This window comes from Diadema antillarum, unplaced genomic scaffold, assembly GCF_040938485.1.
Source record: "Diadema antillarum isolate AM-2024a unplaced genomic scaffold, OU_Dant_1.0 scf00000100, whole genome shotgun sequence".
Taxonomy (NCBI): Eukaryota; Metazoa; Echinodermata; class Echinoidea; order Diadematoida; family Diadematidae; genus Diadema; species Diadema antillarum.
In genome coordinates, this window is record NW_027270989.1 from 1,514,556 (window position 1) to 1,535,751 (window position 21,196).

Sequence of the window (21,196 nt, forward strand, 5' to 3'; positions counted from 1 at the left end):
AAGCAGTGCATGTATTCTGTTTGGTTTGGTTTTCTTTCTATCTAAAAGCCGCAGCGCATTCTACCAGCAGCTATAACATTTCAGATTAATCCCGTCTACCATCACAAGTGAAGCATTTATCTGAAGAATATTTCCATCAAAGTGTGTGATGATTGATGAGGAGATGTACTGTTGCGGCTTCGGTTTATTTTGATTCATCTATAGGTTTCTAATCGGCCACGACAGCAGATGTTGTACTTTTTTTTAAATTCATGTAAAGCCATGCATAAATAAAGTTTTGAACCTTTTTTTTGCATGAGCTGATATCAGCAAGGTTGTATTAGCTTTTGGTTCGATTTGTGAAAAAATGCCTCGTCAGGAGTCTAAATAACTCAAGGCATTGCCATGACATGGCTCTCCTATCCCGAATAATAAAAATGACATGGTACGGTGAGAAAGTCTCTGTTATGGCAGGGAGTCTCTTCAAATCATCAGTACATGAAATCAGGTCTGAAACGTCAAGGTTAAACGTGATTAACTGTAACGTTACAGCGTTGGGTGAGACTCGGGACAAAGGAATATTCGCTACGCCCTATATAGGCCTTATCATGACAGAGAAACGCCATTTGTAAGTGCCATTTTGCATTCATGTTTTCTCTCTTTACAGGAGAGTGCTTAGATATCTCGGTTCACCAATCCATGGGCCTCTATATACGAGCTTTTAATAGGCGAATAACAATGCTGGTGGTATAAGTAGACGATGTACCATGTGAATTGTGTCAGATTGCTCAGTTCTTGACACACTGAGACAATATTTTTGTTCATCCATCCTATTTTAAAGCAAGGTGACAGACACATCCTGTGAAATTATTTACTGGTGACAATCATATCAAACAGTATACTGCATGCGTAGTATAATTAATATCATTAATTGAATAACATTTCATGATTACGCAAAGGTTTGAATACGAAAAAAAAAAGTGCAGTGTTTGAATACAAGACGGATTCACTAGTTGACAAACTGGAATCAAACGTGTAGTTCTAACATTTTGATTGTCTCTACCGTTGATACATCAGTACTGATTTGCAGCACATTCCACATCACGTGCAAAAATGCAGCCATTACAAGCAGACATTATTTTGACAAGTCACGTGACAAGTTAGCCCAAACCGCCTTTTAACCCCTTCTTCCTCAATCATACAACAAGATCACGCGCGAGTGATAGAAAGGACATGCAGCTGGTCTTCTCGTGGCGGCGAATGGCTTAATTAGGCAGCTTCGCAAGGGATGCGCAAAACCTAGACGTGGGCTGCGGAGGCATTGACGTAGCATGGCACGGTGAGAATAGTGACGCCGTCCGATATGTTGAATTTGGTGTAGTAGATTAGACCTCCAATAATCATGATGTAGGCTGGTATTGTAAGGATGCACACCAGCTTGTCCGGCATGGAGACGCCTCTGCAATTAGAAATAGTTTATACGACGTTAGTGTGTACATACTAAATATGATGAAGTTTTTAGACCATGGATTTCAGACATATGTTTGAAACTCATTATTTTCAAATTCATTTTTGCGAGCCATAGGTCTCACCCACGTGAAATGATCCCTATCAGGAAAAGCAAATAAACACTTTTTGAATTTCATCAAGCTTGAATTCATAACAACAGAGATGTGATGATGGAAAATATTTGAGCTGAAGCTTTTTGCTTGATTGTTTGTTTGTTTCAAGCGATGTTTTCTAACTTCAATTTTAATTTATTTTCACAAACCATTCACATGTAACACAGACCCCTTGTGGAGACAAGTACGTTGTTTTGTATAATTACAAAAATTGAACCAGGTTGATGTTTACATGGAATGTTGTATGGGACCTTGAAAAATCACAGCTTGTTAAACAAGGTCTCCCCCAAATATTACATACATGTAAATATCACATATCAACTTGACACATACCCTGCAAATCCCGACCCAAGACTACCCCCTTCTACCCCCCACCCCCCCCCCCCCCCATCTTTCACCCTCCATGCTATTTATTACTCACGCCTCCATGCTATTTATTACTCACGCCTCGTCCGGATCGTCAGCCGTCTCCAAGAGGCGGAGCTTGAGATGAATGAAGATGGGCGCGATCAGGGCCAGCGCGGTCATACAGATGCCACCAGTGAGTGACGTCACAATAGCGAAGTGCGGGAACGACTCGACGATCAGGAGTTCGACCATGAAGATGAGGGTTCGAAGAACTACTCGCTTCCAGCTGAACTCTGTGATAGGCAGGGCAGCATTTCATGAATCTTGTTACTGACAATGAAAGGAAACCAAAACCCAAACAATTGCCAAAGAGAAACGTGGATTGAGTGAAAGCAGCAACATTAGCCGAACCAAGGAGGTTTGAGAGATGGAGTTTCAACTGGCTGTATATTATTCAAACAGCCCTCATTTTTCTATTGATGCACAGAAGAATTCCACAGGTGCACTTGTGCCTTTGACGATCGGGGTTCCATGCCGCCGTCTGTTTGAGCAATCTGAAGATTCAATAATAACTCTTAACATAATATCGGCTATATTCTGCTTGTTTACTTCTCAAATAGAATGAATGGTCACTTAATAATAAAGCATATGAAACAAAAGTAACTCCTGTCCAGGATTATGTACAGAAGTGTAAACCTGAGCTGTATGTCGTGGAAATATTTGAAACTGTACCCTCACTACAAAGCCGATTTTATCATCTTTCCGATCACTTCCGACAAATGAAACTGATAATGGTATAATTTTCAAGTATAATTCTTTATTCATTTATAATAGATTAGTGTAAAGCACTTAGAAGAATACTTGAAGGAGTGAGAGATAGGAGCCTCCCTGCAGTGATCACATTTATCGATTTCAAGAAGGTCTTTGACAGCATCCATCGGGGGAAGCTCCTAGAGATTCTCAACGCTTAAGGCATTCCTGAGAAACTAGTTCGTGCGATTGATGTCATTTACTCCAAGACGCATGCAAAGGTGTGCTCGCCTGATGGAGAGACAGAGTATTTTGAAATACTGGCTGGGGTACTTCAAGGAGACACATTGGCACCCTTTCTGTTTATCGTAGCCCTTGACTATGCTTTGAGACTTGCCATCAATGGCAAGGAGGAGGAGCTTGGATTTACATTGGTGCCCCGTCAAAGCCGTCGTGTTCCGTCCGTAATCATCACTGACCTTGATTTTGCTGACGATATTGCCTTAATATCATATACATGTACGACTGAAAAGGCAAGGGAGCTGCTATTTGCAGTGGAAAAGGAGTGCAAGAAGATTGGTCTACGGCTCACAGCAAAGAAGACAAAGGTGATGGCATTTAATATCGACGATACCACTATCACAACCTTAGACGGCGCAGTACTCGATGTGAAGAACGACTTCAAGTATCTGGGCTCCTGGATTGCCTCGACAGAACAAGACATCAGGATCAGACGTGGCCACGCATGGAATGCTTTGCACAGTATGAGGAAAGTGTGGAAATCTCAGCTTAGCGACGACATGAAACGGCGACTTTTTGTCACAACAGTGAGTCTGTATTACTGTATGGAGCAGAGACGTGGACACTTACAGCCAGACAAGAGAAAGCATTGGACGGAGTGTACACACGCATGCTCAGGATAGCCCTTAATGTGTCATGGAGTGACTACGTTAGAAATGATGACTTGTATGGTACATTGCCAAAGGTGTCTGACAAAGTGCGTGAGAGAAGGATGCGATTAGCGGGACACTGTGCGCGACATCCTGAGCTATCTGCGAATTCCCTCATACTCTGGGAACCTAAACAGGGAACTGCAAAACGAGGAAGGCGTAAGGCCACTTTGATCAGTGTCCTGAAGAAGGACGCAGGCCTTGATAGCATTAATGACTTATGGACAGTCATGTTAGATAGAGAGGTTTGGAGGCGCAACTTTGTTTATGGAACCCGAGTTGGCATCGGCTGAAGCAAATACATGACCTCGAATAAGTAAGTAGTAGTGTAAAGTCATGTAAACTCGAGTAATTTTGATTTTTATTTCATCACTTTTTGTAAAATTTTTATTCGCACATCCCTGTGTCTGTATACGATATACTGTACCGCTTGTTTTGTAAGAAGGGACGGCGAAAAGTAATTACCATCATAAAGACATATCTTCCTTTGAGAGAGACTAGTCATGGTGCAATGACACATGAATCAATTTATTGTCTTCCTATCTGTGGGGCAGCTCCAGTTTAGCACATACTTCAAATATTTCTGAGAGGCGGCATGAGACATGGGATCAAAGGGAATGAGACTGTTGTTACTCCATTTCTTAAACCTCCTTGGCCGAACACAATGGTGAAAGTTTGAGGAAAATCGGACAATCGACGCATGTTATGAATTTCTAAAGTTTTGGTGTTGGAACCGCTGGATGAGGAGACGACTAGAGGTTATGACGTCATGTGTGGACAACAATATAAAGAAAATAAAAAAGGGAATTCCGCAAAAATTCATTTTCATCAAAATTACGCATTCCATCAACTTGATACTAATATATGTTAAGGGTATAGTAATCATTCCCCTGATTTCTGAAAGCGTTTAGTCAAGTGCTCTTTCATTATGCAAGAAAGGTGAAAGCATGTTGAATTTTCTTTATATTTTCTTTATAATTGTTGTCGACACATGATGTCATAAACTCAAGTAGTCTCCTCATCCAGTGGTTCCAGCACCAAACTTTAAAGATTCATAATTTTTGCTTCGATTGTCCGATTTTGCTCAAACTTTCACTGATGCGTTCTACTAATTAGTACGGTCTGCTATGTCGAAATATTGGATCCCGTGAGATTTTCGTGCCAAAATTGATTTTTTTAGCTAACTTGGTCAATTTGGGGGTGCTGAATCCAAAAAACTTTGGTTCCATTTTTTTCGACCACGTCTTCAGCCGCCATTTTGAATTTCAAAATGGCCGCCATAGCAAACTGTATTTTGACCCAGATCTCATAATGTGCGCATCATGGAAGGTTCAAATTTGATGCAAAAAGCATGTTTATAACGTCAGACATTGTGATACACCATTTCCTGATATTGTAGATTGTTTTGATACAATTTGAGCGCTGCCATGTTGAAATTCAAAATGGCCGCCATAGCTAAATGCATTTTTACCTGTATCTCAGGTTGTAAGCATTATGGAAAGTATAAATTTGGGCCAAAAAGCATGCTTATGATGTCAGATATGCTAATACAAGTATATACATATTTGTTTTAAATGATGGATAATTTTGGTTGGTGGCCATCTTGAAATTCAAAATGGCCACCATAGCAAATGTAATTGGGCCTATATCTCATATTGTATGCATTGTGTAAGGTTCTAACTTGGGGCAAAGAGCATGCGTTTGCTATCATACTTTCTGAAACATCTTTATCTGAAATGATGGTCCAATTTGATATAATAGGTGGCCATCTTGAAATTCAAAATGGCCGCCATACCAGAATGTATATTTTGACCCGTATTTCATGCTGTAAACAATACAGAAAGTTCACATTTCGGGCATAAACCGGGCTCATGATGTTGAACATTCAGATGTACTTTGATCCCCTCCCTAAAATTGCAGATCATTTTTGAGACTGCCATTTTATCATTCAAAATGGCTGCTTTTCAGCTAATATCTGTGGTCGACAAGCAACTTTTAGGCATATCAATGTTTATGGTGGTGTACATTGTACATTATTTTACAAACACAGACACACACACATAATCATATACATTCTGTAATAATGGATTATTCGCATTGGCTGCCACTCATGAAATTCAAGATGATTTCGACCCATATCTGGTACTGTAAGATCTTTACCCTGCAAACTCAAGCATGCTGGAGCACTTTCATGTAGGACCTATGTGTAAGTCAATCACTTCAATAAATAGTGCTATCATTGCATAGGAGGGACTGCTTCCTGTAGGTACACTGCCATGTTGAAATGCAAAATGGCTGCCATGGGAAACATTCCTTTAAGAGCATATACATTTGGGTAAAACTTGTGAATGGGAAATCATGTGATTCCGGTGTCAAAGCAAATGACTTTCAAAAGTGCCTCAATAACTGTGTCTGGGTGACTAAATGCCCCCATTTAGACGATTTGGTTGTAGAGTTTAAATAAACAATATTAGCCGTGTACTAGAAAATTTATTGGAAATTTACTTTAGTTAATGTCTTCTAGGCTCATTCCCTGCATGTGTTCTTAAAGTCACAGCACTTGTATATAGGGCTGTACACAGGGGAGAATTGGTTCTAAATTCTTCCAGAAACAATGACTTTTGCATTTCTTGTCATTATTATGAACATGATAATGAATTATGTGGCCACCGTTGGTGTAGGAAGCTCAAAGCATTTAATTGCACAGTTTATGTATATCTCCTGGAAATAACTACAATGTACCATATTAAATTCCCCTGTATGGTAGAGGCACAAATTAGGTTTTGAAGGTTTACAAGGTTTGTTCTCTGGATGTGTTGTATCAAGACTCTACGAAAGCAAAGCGGGAGATTGTCCAGGTTGAAGTCATCCACGCCCAACTTCTGGAAGGCATGGACTGTGTCATTGGACATTCTGCATGATTCAAGGCTTAGAGAATTCTTGATCCATCTACTCTTTGAGACATCCTCAAATTTTCAACTTCATCCTGTGCCATGAAAGGCATGACCAGGCAGACCTTTGTTTTTCGCAACAATTTGCAGAACATAATCTCTCAACATTGTCAATTGTACTTAATCATCTCCCCTTTTCAAGTGATGGAGCAGACAACATGCGATGCAGTATTAAAAGTAAAGCAAAGATTTATTAGGAGAATGAAAATGTCAGTGTCTATACGTAATAATCATCAATATCTCTGAAATTCCCTGTTGCTCTTGTAGTAGCATTTAATACATGCAACGGAATGAGGATATCTGCTTCCTCATTGTGACGGGTGACAGCCCCCATGGCATCTTTGATGAACCTTTTGTTTCTTTTTTCCCCGTTCTGTGTCAGATGGAATTGATTGATCAGTATTTCAACTTTCAGGCTGATTATTTGGCTCAGTTTTGTGGGTTTCTAAGGCATGTGTATGAAAAATGAACCTTTATTAGTCAGAATGAGGAGAAGGCCATAATTGTGAGATGAAGAGTGATTGTGGTATTACTTGATAGAACAGTAGAACTTATAACTTCCGATAATTGTATCCTCCAGTAATGACTGGATAATGCCAGGTCTATCAGACTGTTGTACCGGTAGAAGTGTTATAAGGAGGTAGTGGTCTTCTTAAGCTTAGTGACTTTTGATCCAATCTTACATGGTGTATTTCAATTGCAAGAGCTGAATGACTGGCCTTTCTCATATTATCCCAGACAGATTTTTTTTAATTCTTTCAGATACAAATTCTTAGTACAGAACATGAAAACATCCATTTTCATCTTTTTCTAGAATATCCTCCTTGAATGTTTCCGATACCTGATTGACAAACACCACGTTCATCAGTTTCAATGCAGTGATAATTTTTGAGATTACCCTCGTGTGATGGAGTTCTAAATTGTTGAGGAATTCTGATGCATCCAAAGTGCCACAGAACTGAGCTATTATTGCTCCTTGGTAGTTTTAGAGTCATTGGCGGTACAGCAGTAAGCATCTTGGAAGTCTTGATAATTGAGGATGACCCAAACAAGGGCAATCAGGAAAAACCTACTCATTGGCATTCCTTATTCATTCTGTGTTATTCCAGAAATACATCCAGCAATTATGAGCTCCCTGATGAGTTGTTTTATTTTGTGGTCAACAAACAAGCTTGTGAATGGGATGCCTGGTAGGGTGACCATGGCATTTCTTGACATTGCGAGACTTTTCCGTGTTTGTCTTCATTCTCTCAAGGCAGCATCAAGTTTTTGAAGATCACCTTTAATCGTATCAATGCTTACTTTTGTACAAATATTTAATAACTGGGATTGAATGTAACTATTGACGAGGTTCCACGAAACCAAATAATGTTTTACCTGAGAGGCAAAAAAAAAATCACGTGTAAGCGAATCACATACCTGCTTGGCGCTATAGATTATGGGACGTGGGATGTAACGCTTATACACGCTTGCCCACACTTATGGGATATGGCATGGGACCCCTCCCCTCCCCCCCCCCCCCCCCCCCACACACACAGTTTTTGCCCCTCAGGATGGCTTGATGACGTCATTGGAACCTCGTCCTTACAGTCTGAATTTATGGTGGCCATTTTGAATTAAGAGATGGCTGTCGTTCTGCGTGACCTGAAAGTGAATTCGGTCTAAGACAATTTTGGCAAATTTATCTAGGGCGCTTACCACAGTATCATATGTTTTTCTTTGGCCACCGTCTTGAATTTCAAGATGGTGGCCTATCTTATGATCGACAATAGGAAACAGCTGTATTGGAACGTTGGACACCACTAGCATGTCTATTACTGAGAATTTGATGCTCCTACAATAATTGCAACATGAGATATGGGTAAAAACGCTATGGCGGCCATTTTGAATTTCAAGATGGCAGCCTATAAATTGTATCAAAACAAGCCACAATATATCAGAGTGGCTGACATCACAACCATGCTATTGCACCAAATTTGAAGCTTCTACAATGCTCACTGCATGAGATATGGTTCAAAATACTGTTTGCTATGGCGGCCATTTTGAAATTCAAGATGGCAGCCTACAAATTGCATCAAAACACTCCACAATATCAGAAAAAGATATACCAGAGTGTCTGACATCACAACCATGCACTTTGCACCAAATTTGAAGCTTCTATAACACTCACTTAATGAGATATAGATAAAATTACAGTTTACTATGGCGGCCATTTTGGAATTCAAAATGGCGGCTGAAGACGTGGTCGGAAAAAATGGAACCAAACTTTTTTGGATTCAGCACCCCCAAATTGACAAAGTTAGCCAAAAAAAATCAATTTTGGCACAAAAATCTCACGGGATTACATAGTAGCCTCTACTAAATGTTGCTGCTTTCACTCAATCCCCATTTCTCTTTGGGTTTTGGCTTCCTTTAATATAAACATGACGTCACCATCAGTCCATCACCAAGGACTCCTAAGACCTGGTAGCGTTGGTACCCAGTATACAATGGAGTGGGAAGGCTGGCCCGGCTCGGATAAATCTATTCGAGAATCCTAGCAAAGAACTGTGCATAGCTTTACCACACTGCAAAAAGTCCGGTATTAAATATGAAAAACCGAGCTGGTGTTAAATTTTCGGTGCTTATTTGTGGTGTTAGATCAACACCTCCGGGTGTCACTTAAAAATATAAGATTCTTTTTTGAAGAGTCTCTTAGTCACTGTTTTTCTCGTTGATTTTGAACTTCAACAAGACGATCAAAAATTTTCCGATAAAATACTTGATTTTTGAAAAAAAAAAGGTGTGAAATATTTACACCACAGTAACACCAGTTGGTGTGGTCTCCTATGAAGCTGGACGGATGTTGTACCATTGACATTAACACCAGCGATATCAAATCAACATGCGGTGTCATTGTTGAATTAACACCAGCGCAGTGTCAAAAATATCACCAGCTATATAGTGTCAAATTAACACCACGAAGTGCCAGGTGAACACTGTTTTCAACACCATCACAACATACTTTCTACACCTGTGGGTGTGGTCCTCTGTTGACATTTGATCGGTGTTAGATTTAACACCCGTGGTGTTAAATCTAACACCGATGTTTTTGCAGTGCACTGATTGATGTAAGTACACACGCGCAGCCGCAGAATCTCGACTAGTCTAGCTTCTGGACTCTTTTTACTCGTAGCGATGATCGTGTACGCGTCAAGCCGTATGAGGGCGTGACACTCGAGGATTGCGATACGCCGAGAACTGCGATACCCGAGAAACCTTCGTTGGGCGCACAGTCTCTCGATTATCGCAATCAGAAAATTTGCGCCCTCTCTTGGTTTATCGCACCAAGGAAAAGGGGACGGAGCCCAGACTAAATCTCGACTTGAGTCGACCGTTACCGATGTGTGTATACGCTGTGAGGAACATTTTCGCCTACCATATGCCTATACCGGGGCTATTCGTGGTTTTCGAATGCCCCTCATACGTAGACAGCGACTGAATCGGGCCACCCATGGATCCCTACACTACTTGGTCTTTATAAGCTACCGTAATCCTTATGCATCTTATTGGCTGAGAGCAAATTTGAAAGTGAAAATCACTGACAAAACACTCAATGAAATGTCCCCTAGAGGTGCAGAGAGTCACAGTAATTGTGTGCAGATCGCCACAATGCGCTTTCAACAATCTAGACGTTATGTTTTGTATGTTCGAGTTTTTATTTGATGAATGCAATACTATTTTGTTCTCTTAGCATATCACACGTTAATAATGACAGCGACAAGGTTGTTTGACTGAAGAGAATGAGTATGAGAGAGAAAGAGGGGGGGGGGGGGGAGAGAAAAACTGAGGGGGTTGAGATGATTGAACCGGAGATATGGCAGAACAATACCTCGAGTTCCTACAACAAAGATAGAAACGGCTGAATACACAACAAACGTAGAATGGCTCATTTCGGTTCATTTCGGTTATGGAGTAACTCTTTAGAATAACAAAATAAGGTCCTTTTGTTGGCACAGCTATTGACTGTGACTGCAAACATGAAATATGTGGTTGTTGTTTTAAATCCATTCCACGTATATACTATATAGACCGCTCCAAGGAAATAGATTACAGAAAGCCTTCTCCTTTGCTATTATTTTATTGTACAAAGCGTTGTACTAAGCACGTAACAAAAGTAAACAGCGTCAGGTCACGCAGGTATTTTAACATGGGAGCTGGTATTCCGACTTAATTGGAAGAAAAAATGAACGAAACTTTGACGTTCTCCCTTTTTCTCTGTTCATACTCAAGCGTGATGGCAGATTTACCTGTGCAATGATAATCATAATTTTCTATGCACACGCACAAACTTCGCTGTACACTATTACACATTATGACGAATAAGCAGGAGCCAAGAGAGAGAGAGAGAGAGAGAGAGAGAGAGAGAGAGACGTTGATTTCAAAGAGATATGACTTCGTCTTACAAAAGGACGAGGGTTCTCAATAAAGGGTATAATAGGCTTCTTTTTGAAAATGTTAGTTAGAGCTTATTTTCATCTTCTTTTTTCACTTATTCATTTCCGCCACTGCCCTTTCCTTCTCTTCCCTTGATTTTCTCGTGTTTGAAGAATGTTTCATCTGTCTGTCTTGTATTCCTTTTTCATTCTTTGAATGTTTGAATTTATATGCAAAGATAAAGGCCAACGTACAGACACTGAAACTTACTTCCTGCTTATAAACCCAGGTGCAATACAACGATATTACTGATAATGATGAATATCTTACCTCATACCTCATATCTTAACCCGTTTCATTTAATGATAATAATAATGATAATGATGGTGATAAATGTAATAATAACAGTGATAATAACAGTCATAGTAATACTCATAATTATTTTTGTTAGTTCATGATATCACTAAAGCATTACTGATCAAGAGGAACAACACAAAAATACTCATGTACAACCAATGAAATATTAAAAGAGGGAGGGAATAGACCTGGAAGTATTTGCAAACACGCATTACAGTGTAGATCATTACATTTTTCTGAGAACACAGTAGGACAGGAATACGAGATCTGTGTGAGGCATCGGGTTGAAAGAGGGACAATTATACTTAACACGTGAATGCCACCACCACCGATACAAAGAGCTCACCGTGCGGAACGTCAAACTTATGCTCCAGCTCGTGGAACAGCGGGTTGTTGCTCATGACGAGCACGGCGACGAAATGGAAGAGGAGGAGGACGGAGACCACGGTCCGGACCGGTCCGGGCTGGACGGCCTGGAGAAGGCTCTCGACGTAGCCGAGTTCGGCGATCGGGGAGCTGTAGGCCAACCAGATGGGGATGACCAACACGTACATGGCTATCACTTGCACTGAATGGGGGAGAACGAATGTCAAGCAGAAAAGAAAAATAACGTCATTAAGGACAAATTTTGGACGACCGCATGCTACTCTCTCACCGATTACGAAAACTCAAACTTAAAAAAACTGCCCAACTTTGACGAAATACTTTATAAGTAGGACGAAATAGAATATTCAGTATACTTTTAACAAAATGTACATAAAATCACTGTCAATGCGGGAGATCAATATGTAAAGGTAAAAAAAAAGATGAAATAAAAAAGTAAATGATTGTACTTGCTTTGATTCACGTAATTGCATTCTAATTTGATTTCAAAGGGTTTACAGAAAATAACGTTCTGTGTACGAAGACATGCAATGTATAACCCTGAAAAAACTACAACTTCAGATTGGAGAGTTTCATCTATTTAAAAATTTAATTTCTTCTAAGGCAATATATGTTATCGCTCGATCAGAAATTAAAACAACAACACATAAACAGTGTAGAGCCCTCGTATATGGTGATATATCTCAACCAGGAAAAAAAAACCCACAAAAACAAACAAGCAAGCATATACATGGTAGAGACCTCGTATATAATAATAATCCTGGTTTGGTAGGCTTATTTCCTCATCACAATGCAGTTCTCGTTCTCATCAACTCTCAGGATATCTTGCTTTCTTTCTTCTCCAATATAACGTAGATAATTTGACTAGAGTAGCATTTGCAATGCAGTTTAGGCCTACACTTTCTTTTTCGTTCTTTTTTTTTTAGATTTCCAGATATCTAATTTGAGTTTCCAAGCAGTATTAACCCATTGAGGATGAGTCCCAAATATATTCGGCGAGTGTCTATGGGAAATGCGGTTTTAGCAATATCACCCCGTCATCAATGGGTTAATTTCGTCAATTCTGTGTCCTGTACGTGCTCTGCGTGGCATTAAAGAATGTGATGTATTGTGTCACAGCAATGTGATTTTGGGCCCTGTTTGCAAAAAAGAAAAAAAAAACAGCTATAATCAAACGTAAGTTAGAAAAACAAAAATAAGTTAGGCATCAGCCAATCAGAACTGAGTATTCATAGACCTATGTTTGAATTTCTGACTTATGTTTCATCGAGACTTTTAAGCAACATGACCCTGGTCATTGGTATTAAGTTCTCCAGGATGAAAAACGCCAGCAGTCCAGGGCGTAGAAACACAATGAACACATAAACCATGGTAAGTGGGTATTTTAGTGCATGCATGTTTATATCTAAATTATAGTAATAAATGTGTTGGTGTGGTCAGGAGCGAACGTACTCCCCATTCCGTTGACCAAGGCCTTGGTGAAGTGTTGAGGTTCGGCCATGTCCCGCTGTATCGTGGGCCAGAGGTAGTGTGGTCCCATGAGGAAGAAAGAGGACCCAATGAGGCCGAAGATTCCACTCCAGCCGCCGTCCGACTTGCTCGAATGGGTGATGATGTGAAGCGGCTTGTTTGACACGCCTCCCAACACGCCCACCGACTTAAGTCCCAGAATGTAAGTACCGAGGAATGTTGCAAACGTTCCCACAGCGGCAATCTCCCTGTAGCAGGGAAAGGGTTTACGAGCAAAGGGGGAGGTTTGAATAAAGAAGAGAAAAGATACACACCTGTCAGTGTTATAGCGTTTCTTCTTCTCGCTGTGCTATCATTCGTGTAAATTATGTTCTGTGCATGTACGCACAATATGCTTACGTGTTCATTTGCACCTAATTGTTGCTTTGATATTGTTTATACATTGTATTTACATTTTGTGTAAATACTAGTATCACATGAACATGTGTTTATTTAAGTATAATTCATAAGTTGGTTATCAAAATTCGCTCTTTAATTATTCATAATTCCCTCATGAACTATCCACGACACACTACCAAAATTGATATGGTTAAAGCTGAACAATGTGTAGGGGCTACAGTTTTATAAGGCGGCTACTGTAAAATGATATATCATTAATCGGTTTGATGACATTCATGGTTATTGATTGGTGAAGTTACGTTTCAGGTTTTGCTCAATGTTAACCCACCTTTGTAAGATTAAAACTTCGTACAGAAGTAAGTAGCACTGGCGGATCCAGAGGGGGCGCACCGGGCGCGCGCCCCCTCTTTATTTTTGTTAGAACAAAAGGAATAAAAACAAAAAATGGGGGTGGGGTGCATGCGCCTCTCTTTGATTTTGTAAAGGCGACTCCCCTTTATGGAATTCCTGGATCCGCCTCTGAATAGGGCCTACGTGTATTCATGAGTGCGTGTGTAATCCCCACACAATAGCCATGAATGGGCAATGGCTAATAATACCACATCTTGGAAGAACTACTAATATAAAATCGTCCAGGTCCAGCGTAGATTAACGTTTTGTCAATAATTCTTACTCGATCATATCAATTACAATATTTATTGATGTTAGGGTCTACATATTTTTAGTCATCAAAAATCAAAAGCCTAAATTGATTGTCAACATCTGACATAAAGCTGAGCATGATATTGTGTATGCCTTGTGTGTTTTGTACATTATGTTGTACCATCAATAAGGTGCGACCATATATGTTTCACAAGCCATGCGCTATAGTAAAATTTACATCAACATCAGTGTCTATTAAACAAAGTCTTGGTATGCAGTTTAAAAGCAACTATGAAACAACTGCATGCAGCAAAGCAACCATTGAATCCCAACACACGTTGTAGAAAATATTTGGTGATTGCTCGATCAGCTTGAAGCTGAAATTGTATACTGTATAGGCAAATTGTAATTGCAAGCGATGTCCGGCATAAATACCGCGCTTTCTAGCTCTTTCCCATCATGTGATTTTATCTATTTGATTCTATTTTGTGGTTTTGCCTTTTGTTTTTTGCTCTTTGATCATACCATAGCTCCTTGGGTCCAGTGAACCACAGCAGAGGACATACAACGATAAATATGATGAGGGGCCAGAGGCAGAAGCTGAACGTTTGATACGGGTAGATAATGGAGAACATCAACTCGGACACGCCCAGAAGAAAGGTGCAGGTAGATGCCAATCCTATCACACCGATCGTGAAGGAGATAACACTCCTGTAAAATGACAGAAGAAAGAAATATATTGAATTTTGGCTGTCACTAAAGTTTGCCGGAAGACCTATAATAATAATGAGTTGTGACTTTCATATATCACCCAGCAGAGCTAGGGACTGAAAATTGTTTGAATTACACTTGCCTGTTATACATTTGCTGTATCTCACTTCTTTGAACATGAACAACCAATACATTATGAGCAAAGTTGCACAACTTGAGCAGAGAGCGGTACTGAGAGCTGACGTCACGTTACCGATCTCCTTATTATATCTAGGTATACACTATTTCCAGGGCTCCCATTTATAGAAACGCATGATTTTAATCACTATATTGGCTTTCTGAAAGTTTTGATGACTATTAACTTTCTAGAAGTTGTGACTAAATATCAATGATCTACGATTTCTAATAGTCCAACTATTTCTTCTTCCTTTTTTTAAACACCCGCTTTTCGGTGTTGAATTCATAATCTCCTATGTTCTTCGCAGAGACCTTGTCGGCAACTTCAGATTGGTATGATAAGCAGGCTGTGCTATAAAGAGTGTTGTCGTTGGGTCAGTGGTGAGAATGTAGACGTATGCCAGTACTTCTATAAATCTGCAATGTGTATGTTGTCGGACACAACCAAGAGAAGAATAGAAATGCCGAGCAACCTCTATACGAAATTTGCGCAACTCAATAGTATTGTGTAGTCATAATAAAATCGTTCGATGCAATCGTCCTTGCTATCCCTTTGCTCAAGTCACGTGAAAATGTCTGGTTTCAATCGCACCATCAATTTTCATGCCCTGGCGACCATGATTCGGACAAGGGGCTTCACCCAAAACGTTATTCCGTACGAATATTCCAAAAATGAACCCATAGGCAGACTGCACGTTCACTGTAGCGTATGCAGAGAAGTTGGAGGAGCATATTTCTGACGATAATTATATCTCATCGACTGTTATACCTGTGCAAGATATACGTGTCCTTATTTGATTTGATGAGCAAATCTTTATACTTTGGCTCAGATGCAAAATGAATGATTAACTTCTTATTGATTGATTATATTATATAGGCTTGACGTTGATAGTAGTATTTGATGGTTCATGACATCGCAGGCACAAACCTTTATGGGTGCTGTTCGTTATTCCGAAGGTTCGCTATCCAAAGGTTCGTTATTCCGAAGGGTCGTTAATCCGAAACACACAAATTCCCTATACCTAGAGGTTCGTTAATCCAAAAAAGAAAAAGGGTTCGTTAATCCGAACATTTGTGCCGTTATTCCGAAGGTTCGTTATTCCGAAGATTCGTTAATCCGAAAATGAAATTCGAAACAATGAACCTTCGGAATAACGAATCTTCGGAATAACGAATCTTCTGACTAAAGAGCTTTCGGAATAACGAGCTGTAACCTATAAGTACTTAGATGGAGAAACCAGAAGAGTGGGATGAGTTCTGATCCGTCATAAATCCGGTTTCTCAAACTAATTATTCATAATTAGCTTACCTTGAAGCCAGTCTAGTTTATTTTTAGTGCAATTTTGCATGAGCTTGGTTCAGTAGAAATTTGCCATGTTTTCTTATATTATTTATCCAATCACGTTCAAAGCCTCACGAACCCCCACGAAAGCCATCGTGGGTTGTCGAAGGTGTTCCACTCCACGAGTAGGAAATAAAAATTGAATTGAATCGTAAGGCTCCTCGAAACAAATAGATACCAACAAAACAAGACAAAACGAAACAAAACAATCAACGACAAAATCAGACACAGTCACAGTCATAATAAAAAAAATGTGTGATATGAATGAACTGCAGTCGATAGCGTTCCCCCTGCTAAACGAATGAGTGCTTATTGTTTGATCTCTACAAACATGTGAACACTCTTTCATGTTATAGACACGATGCATTCCACCTATTCAGCGCTTTTCTGATTGTTCAAAGCACCTTGAGCCGTTCCTGAGTTCGAGAGTATGCAGTAGAGCATGAGACAGTTACAACAAGAACACAAAGATGAAATTGTTCCAACAGATCAGTAGAACGAAAGACTCATGTGGTTTGAATAACAACAACTGCCTTTTGCAGACTCCAAGGCTCACTGAACAATAACACATACAGGGCTCCAGTTTGGGCCTTAATACAGTTATAAAAAAATTCACGATAAATGTACCCCAGTTAGAGCACTGCAGATGGCCATATATTATGTTCACAGACAAACTTGTTATTAAGTGCATTACTAAAAAACTTATCTGGATCCCTAGCTCTAACATTTGGCTTAAAGGGATTGTATAGTATTGATTGAGACCTAACTTTAGGTTTCTAACATTTCTTGATGAGATAATGAAAACCTCTGATGAAATATGAAAGGGCGTATAATTTAAAGGGAGATTCAATGTGTAATTTGATGAAAATTGATTTTGAAATGGCTGAGATATCAAAAACAGAGCTATCCAAATAAAAGGTGGAACCCACTTTTTATCATAGGATTGTTTGCTTTACTTTGTTTTTGGATGTTCGGCCATTCCAAAACGGATTTTCATCTGATAAACTTTGAATTACCCATAGAATAGTATGCTCTGTATCATTTCAAAAGCGGTTTCTTGGTATCTCGCAAAATGTTAAAAGTCCAATCCACATATCCACCAATACCATACCATCCCTTTAAACATAGTATTTCAGATTTACGTATTACATACAGCTTTCATAAAGTTTGTAATTCATACTACCCCGTCGACTATGTTAATACAATTGTAGCTCCTTGTCATTAGACCTACTTCGTTACAGTTCGTGGGCCTATTCTGTTAAGCATATCCTCGTAATCCAAACTTTAATCATGTAAAGTGTATCACAAGGGAAAAATTTAGATGATAATAGAGACAAACTGACAATGAGAATTATTGTATGCTGTACATTGCGGGTTTTTCGTAGCACGCAAAGCGTTTGTCTCAAAAAGTGTTTTGTGGCACGCATTCACTGCTACGCGTGATTATTGTATTTGGATCACATGAACATGGATTAAACGACGATCACTCTGAAATACTGACGTATTCCTTCCCTCTTCACGTCTTTTTCATCAATATCAAAATCATTGTCATTTTCACTTTCTGCGAATTAGATCAGAATTGCTAAGACAAGGTAAGAGTAATGCATCATCTCATCTTCACTCCAAGTCTGCACCGTGTTTGAGATTGAGCACTGGAACACAATATTACCATATAATACCAGTATGATCGAGTGGGACAGTGTGATCGAGGAATGCGCACACCGTGATAACAATGACATTCCCTCCCACGCGAAAGTCTGGCATACTATTTACATTGTACACACCTTTGCATTGATTTTTTTTTAAGCATAGTTTTCATCCAATCAACCAATTAAAGAAGACAATGTAATATACATAGATAAAAGAATAACAATTCAGTAAGACCTGAGATGATGAAAACATCAGTGCTGATATAACACTATATCATACTGATATTGAGCAACCAGGACTGAGAAAAATAACAGGATTGATTGCTCTGATCGCAGGAGGGCATGTGGAAACCTACTTGCCGATGGGGCCGAACGCCTCGCCGGCGAGCGCCGAGTAGGGTAATCGGCAGTCTCGGCACATCTCGGGCTTCCTTCGGCGTAATATGTTCCAGGAGCGACCGAGTAGAACGGCCGTATATATTGCGATGGCCGACACTATTGGGTAGACGAAGAGGCCTGGCCACCCTGCAGACCAGAGTGAAAAAGGGAAACATACACAATTCTTATCAGATTATAAAAGATATTATTATTACATGACAGCACCCCCCAAGATGTTTTCGCCAATCTATTTCAGACGCTTTAAACAATATTATTGTATGACAACACCAGTGGCTTAAACAAAACTAGCTGAACAAGTTACATTTACCTAGCTGTCCGGCACCTACATAGATATTCCATTGACATTGTCTATATTTGGACTTTGTCGACGGTAATGACAGAGTTGCACTGAAAAGTGTACGTTTCCTTTTACACCAACTATAGCACACCAGAAGAATTACATCACCCAAAATCATAATCTTCAAAGTTCAACCAAATATCACCACAATTAGTCATGTAGGCCTACCTGCAGATTAAACAAAAAAGTAAGTATATATATATTCATAAAGGATTGAGCGATGTTTTCCACTTTATCAGTGAGACGATTGCTTGAAAGAAGGGATGTGGAAAAAAGTTACTATGGATTAGCAACATGTGTGAAAATCATCCCGTCCGCTCTAGTATCCAGGAGTAGTAAGAGGCAAAACACTCTGTCCGTCGGATTGGACATTACAAAATGGAGGTCTCACGAGGTCTTGTGAGTAAGTCACAACTCATACACGTATATAGAAGATGCCATTTCATGCATTCATGACAAAGAGCAGAGCGCATAACACGATGAAGTGGTCTCACCCCCCCCCTCCCACACACACACACACACACACACACACACACACACACACACACATCCACCCGGATCCCATGCCATGGATGATCAGCTAGTGCATGATCTGAATAAGGGCTATCCAGCCATCTTCTCAGAGGGAAAATAATGCCAAACGAACAACAGAAGAGCACTTGCAGCATTAACTTTGTTAGTTACTGTGAGGATCTACCGGTAGCTTTCCGTTGAGGTCACTCATTTCGATGTTGAGAAAACCCTTTTTTTGGGAAGGTATATAAGGCTCCTTTTAAGGCACCTTTGGCAGGAGAACTGAATGAGGATGACAGCCACATAGCCACTTAAGGTAGTCACAAAAAAAGGTCAACGTTTGCTTATATTATTTCCATTGTGACTGCCGATTTGATATCGACTTACACCAAAATATCATGCATAGTGGAAGGGGTTCAAGGGATGGTATATTTTTGGTTGACATGGCCGGCTTCAAGTTTCTAGGTTGTTTTTTTTTGTGAGTTAATGAGAAACATCTTTTGAAATATGAAAGAACATACAATTCTAAGAGGAATTCAAAGTTTATTTCAAGAAATTGATTTTGAAATAGATGTGTTATCTAATCCAAAGCAATCCTAGACCCACCTTTAATTAGGATCACTTTGTTTTACTTTGTTTTTGATATCTCAGCCATTTCAAAACCGATTTTCATCAAATACGATTTAAATTCCTCTAAGAATTGTATGATCTTTAATATTTCATTGGTGGTTTTGCAATTATCTCACAAAAAAAGTTAGAAAGCCGAAAATTCGTCTCACCCAAAACTATACCATCCCTTAAGCCGATTGATGTGAGGCGATTGATGAGTTGGTAGGGATGAGGAGATTCACTTACCACTGTCGACAAGCTGGGGCGGGATGACCAGAAAGGTAAGGCCCGACACCTGGCTGGCAATAAAGATGGCCGTCTGGGGTACGTTCATACCGGACTTTAGCTCCTTGTGCTCGGGTGGTGATGATGTTGGATTGCCCTGAATTTGCCCACTGGGGCTAATCGGCTACGAGAGATGAGATCAAGAGGGATTTCACCTTCATTTATACATGTGGATTGAGTGAATACAGTAACAACACATTTACATATATATATATATATATCTATACTCGTATATACAGGGCTCGACACTAACGGTGGCCCGGTGGCCCGGGGCCACCAAAAATGAAAGTCGGGCCACCAAATTTCAAAAAAGGGCAAATATGGTGGCCCGCCTCGGGCCACCAAAATTTTTTGAAAAGTATGTCAATAAATTCGTAACTTTTTACGCAGGAAATTAGCAGTTAAATTTGTTTAAAGGATGGATGAAAAGGACTTAATGAGTGCCTGAGAGTGAGTGTTGCAAGTTTGTTGAAGTTTATTTATGAGTTTTATAATTATGTCCAACTTCTAATTCCTACTCTCATAAAACTGAAATATTCGACTCATTAAAAAAAAGGACTTTTAATGTCTTTTATTTTTTTTTTTCGGGACACCAAATTTTTCTCTCGGGCCACCAAAAATTTGAAATTTAGGATTTTGGTGGCCCCATCGGGCCACCAAACAAAAAAGTTAGTGTCGAGCCATGATATATATATATATATAATTATTTACATTTATAGACCAACTTTGCAGAAGTAACCATTCTCTTAACCTTAATCATGTTAATCAGATCACGGAGATTTAAATTGATTGATTTAAGTAACATATACTTCACGTTAATATCGTTCCAGCTTTAAAGGGGAAATCCAGTCCAAACATAAGTTATTCTGATAAGAGAGAGTAAACAGTACGAGTTCAACGGTATAA

General features: G+C 39.6%; 1 protein-coding gene across 1 annotated transcript in view; it reads right to left on the bottom strand.

Moving 5' to 3' along the window:
- Window positions 1-324: 324 nt before the first annotated feature.
- Window positions 325-21,196, bottom strand: part of LOC139718849 (uncharacterized) — a 33,707-nt gene continuing 12,835 nt past the window's right edge. The window contains exons 3-9 of the mRNA XM_071630314.1: window positions 20,252-20,414; window positions 18,504-18,672; window positions 14,794-14,979; window positions 13,210-13,475; window positions 11,720-11,941; window positions 2,047-2,242; window positions 325-1,438 (exon numbers count right to left, since the gene is read on the bottom strand). Of these exons, the coding sequence (XP_071486415.1) occupies window positions 1,279-1,438; window positions 2,047-2,242; window positions 11,720-11,941; window positions 13,210-13,475; window positions 14,794-14,979; window positions 18,504-18,672; window positions 20,252-20,414 (1,362 nt within the window). The 3' untranslated portion in view covers window positions 325-1,278. The remainder of the gene's footprint in view (window positions 1,439-2,046; window positions 2,243-11,719; window positions 11,942-13,209; window positions 13,476-14,793; window positions 14,980-18,503; window positions 18,673-20,251; window positions 20,415-21,196) is intronic.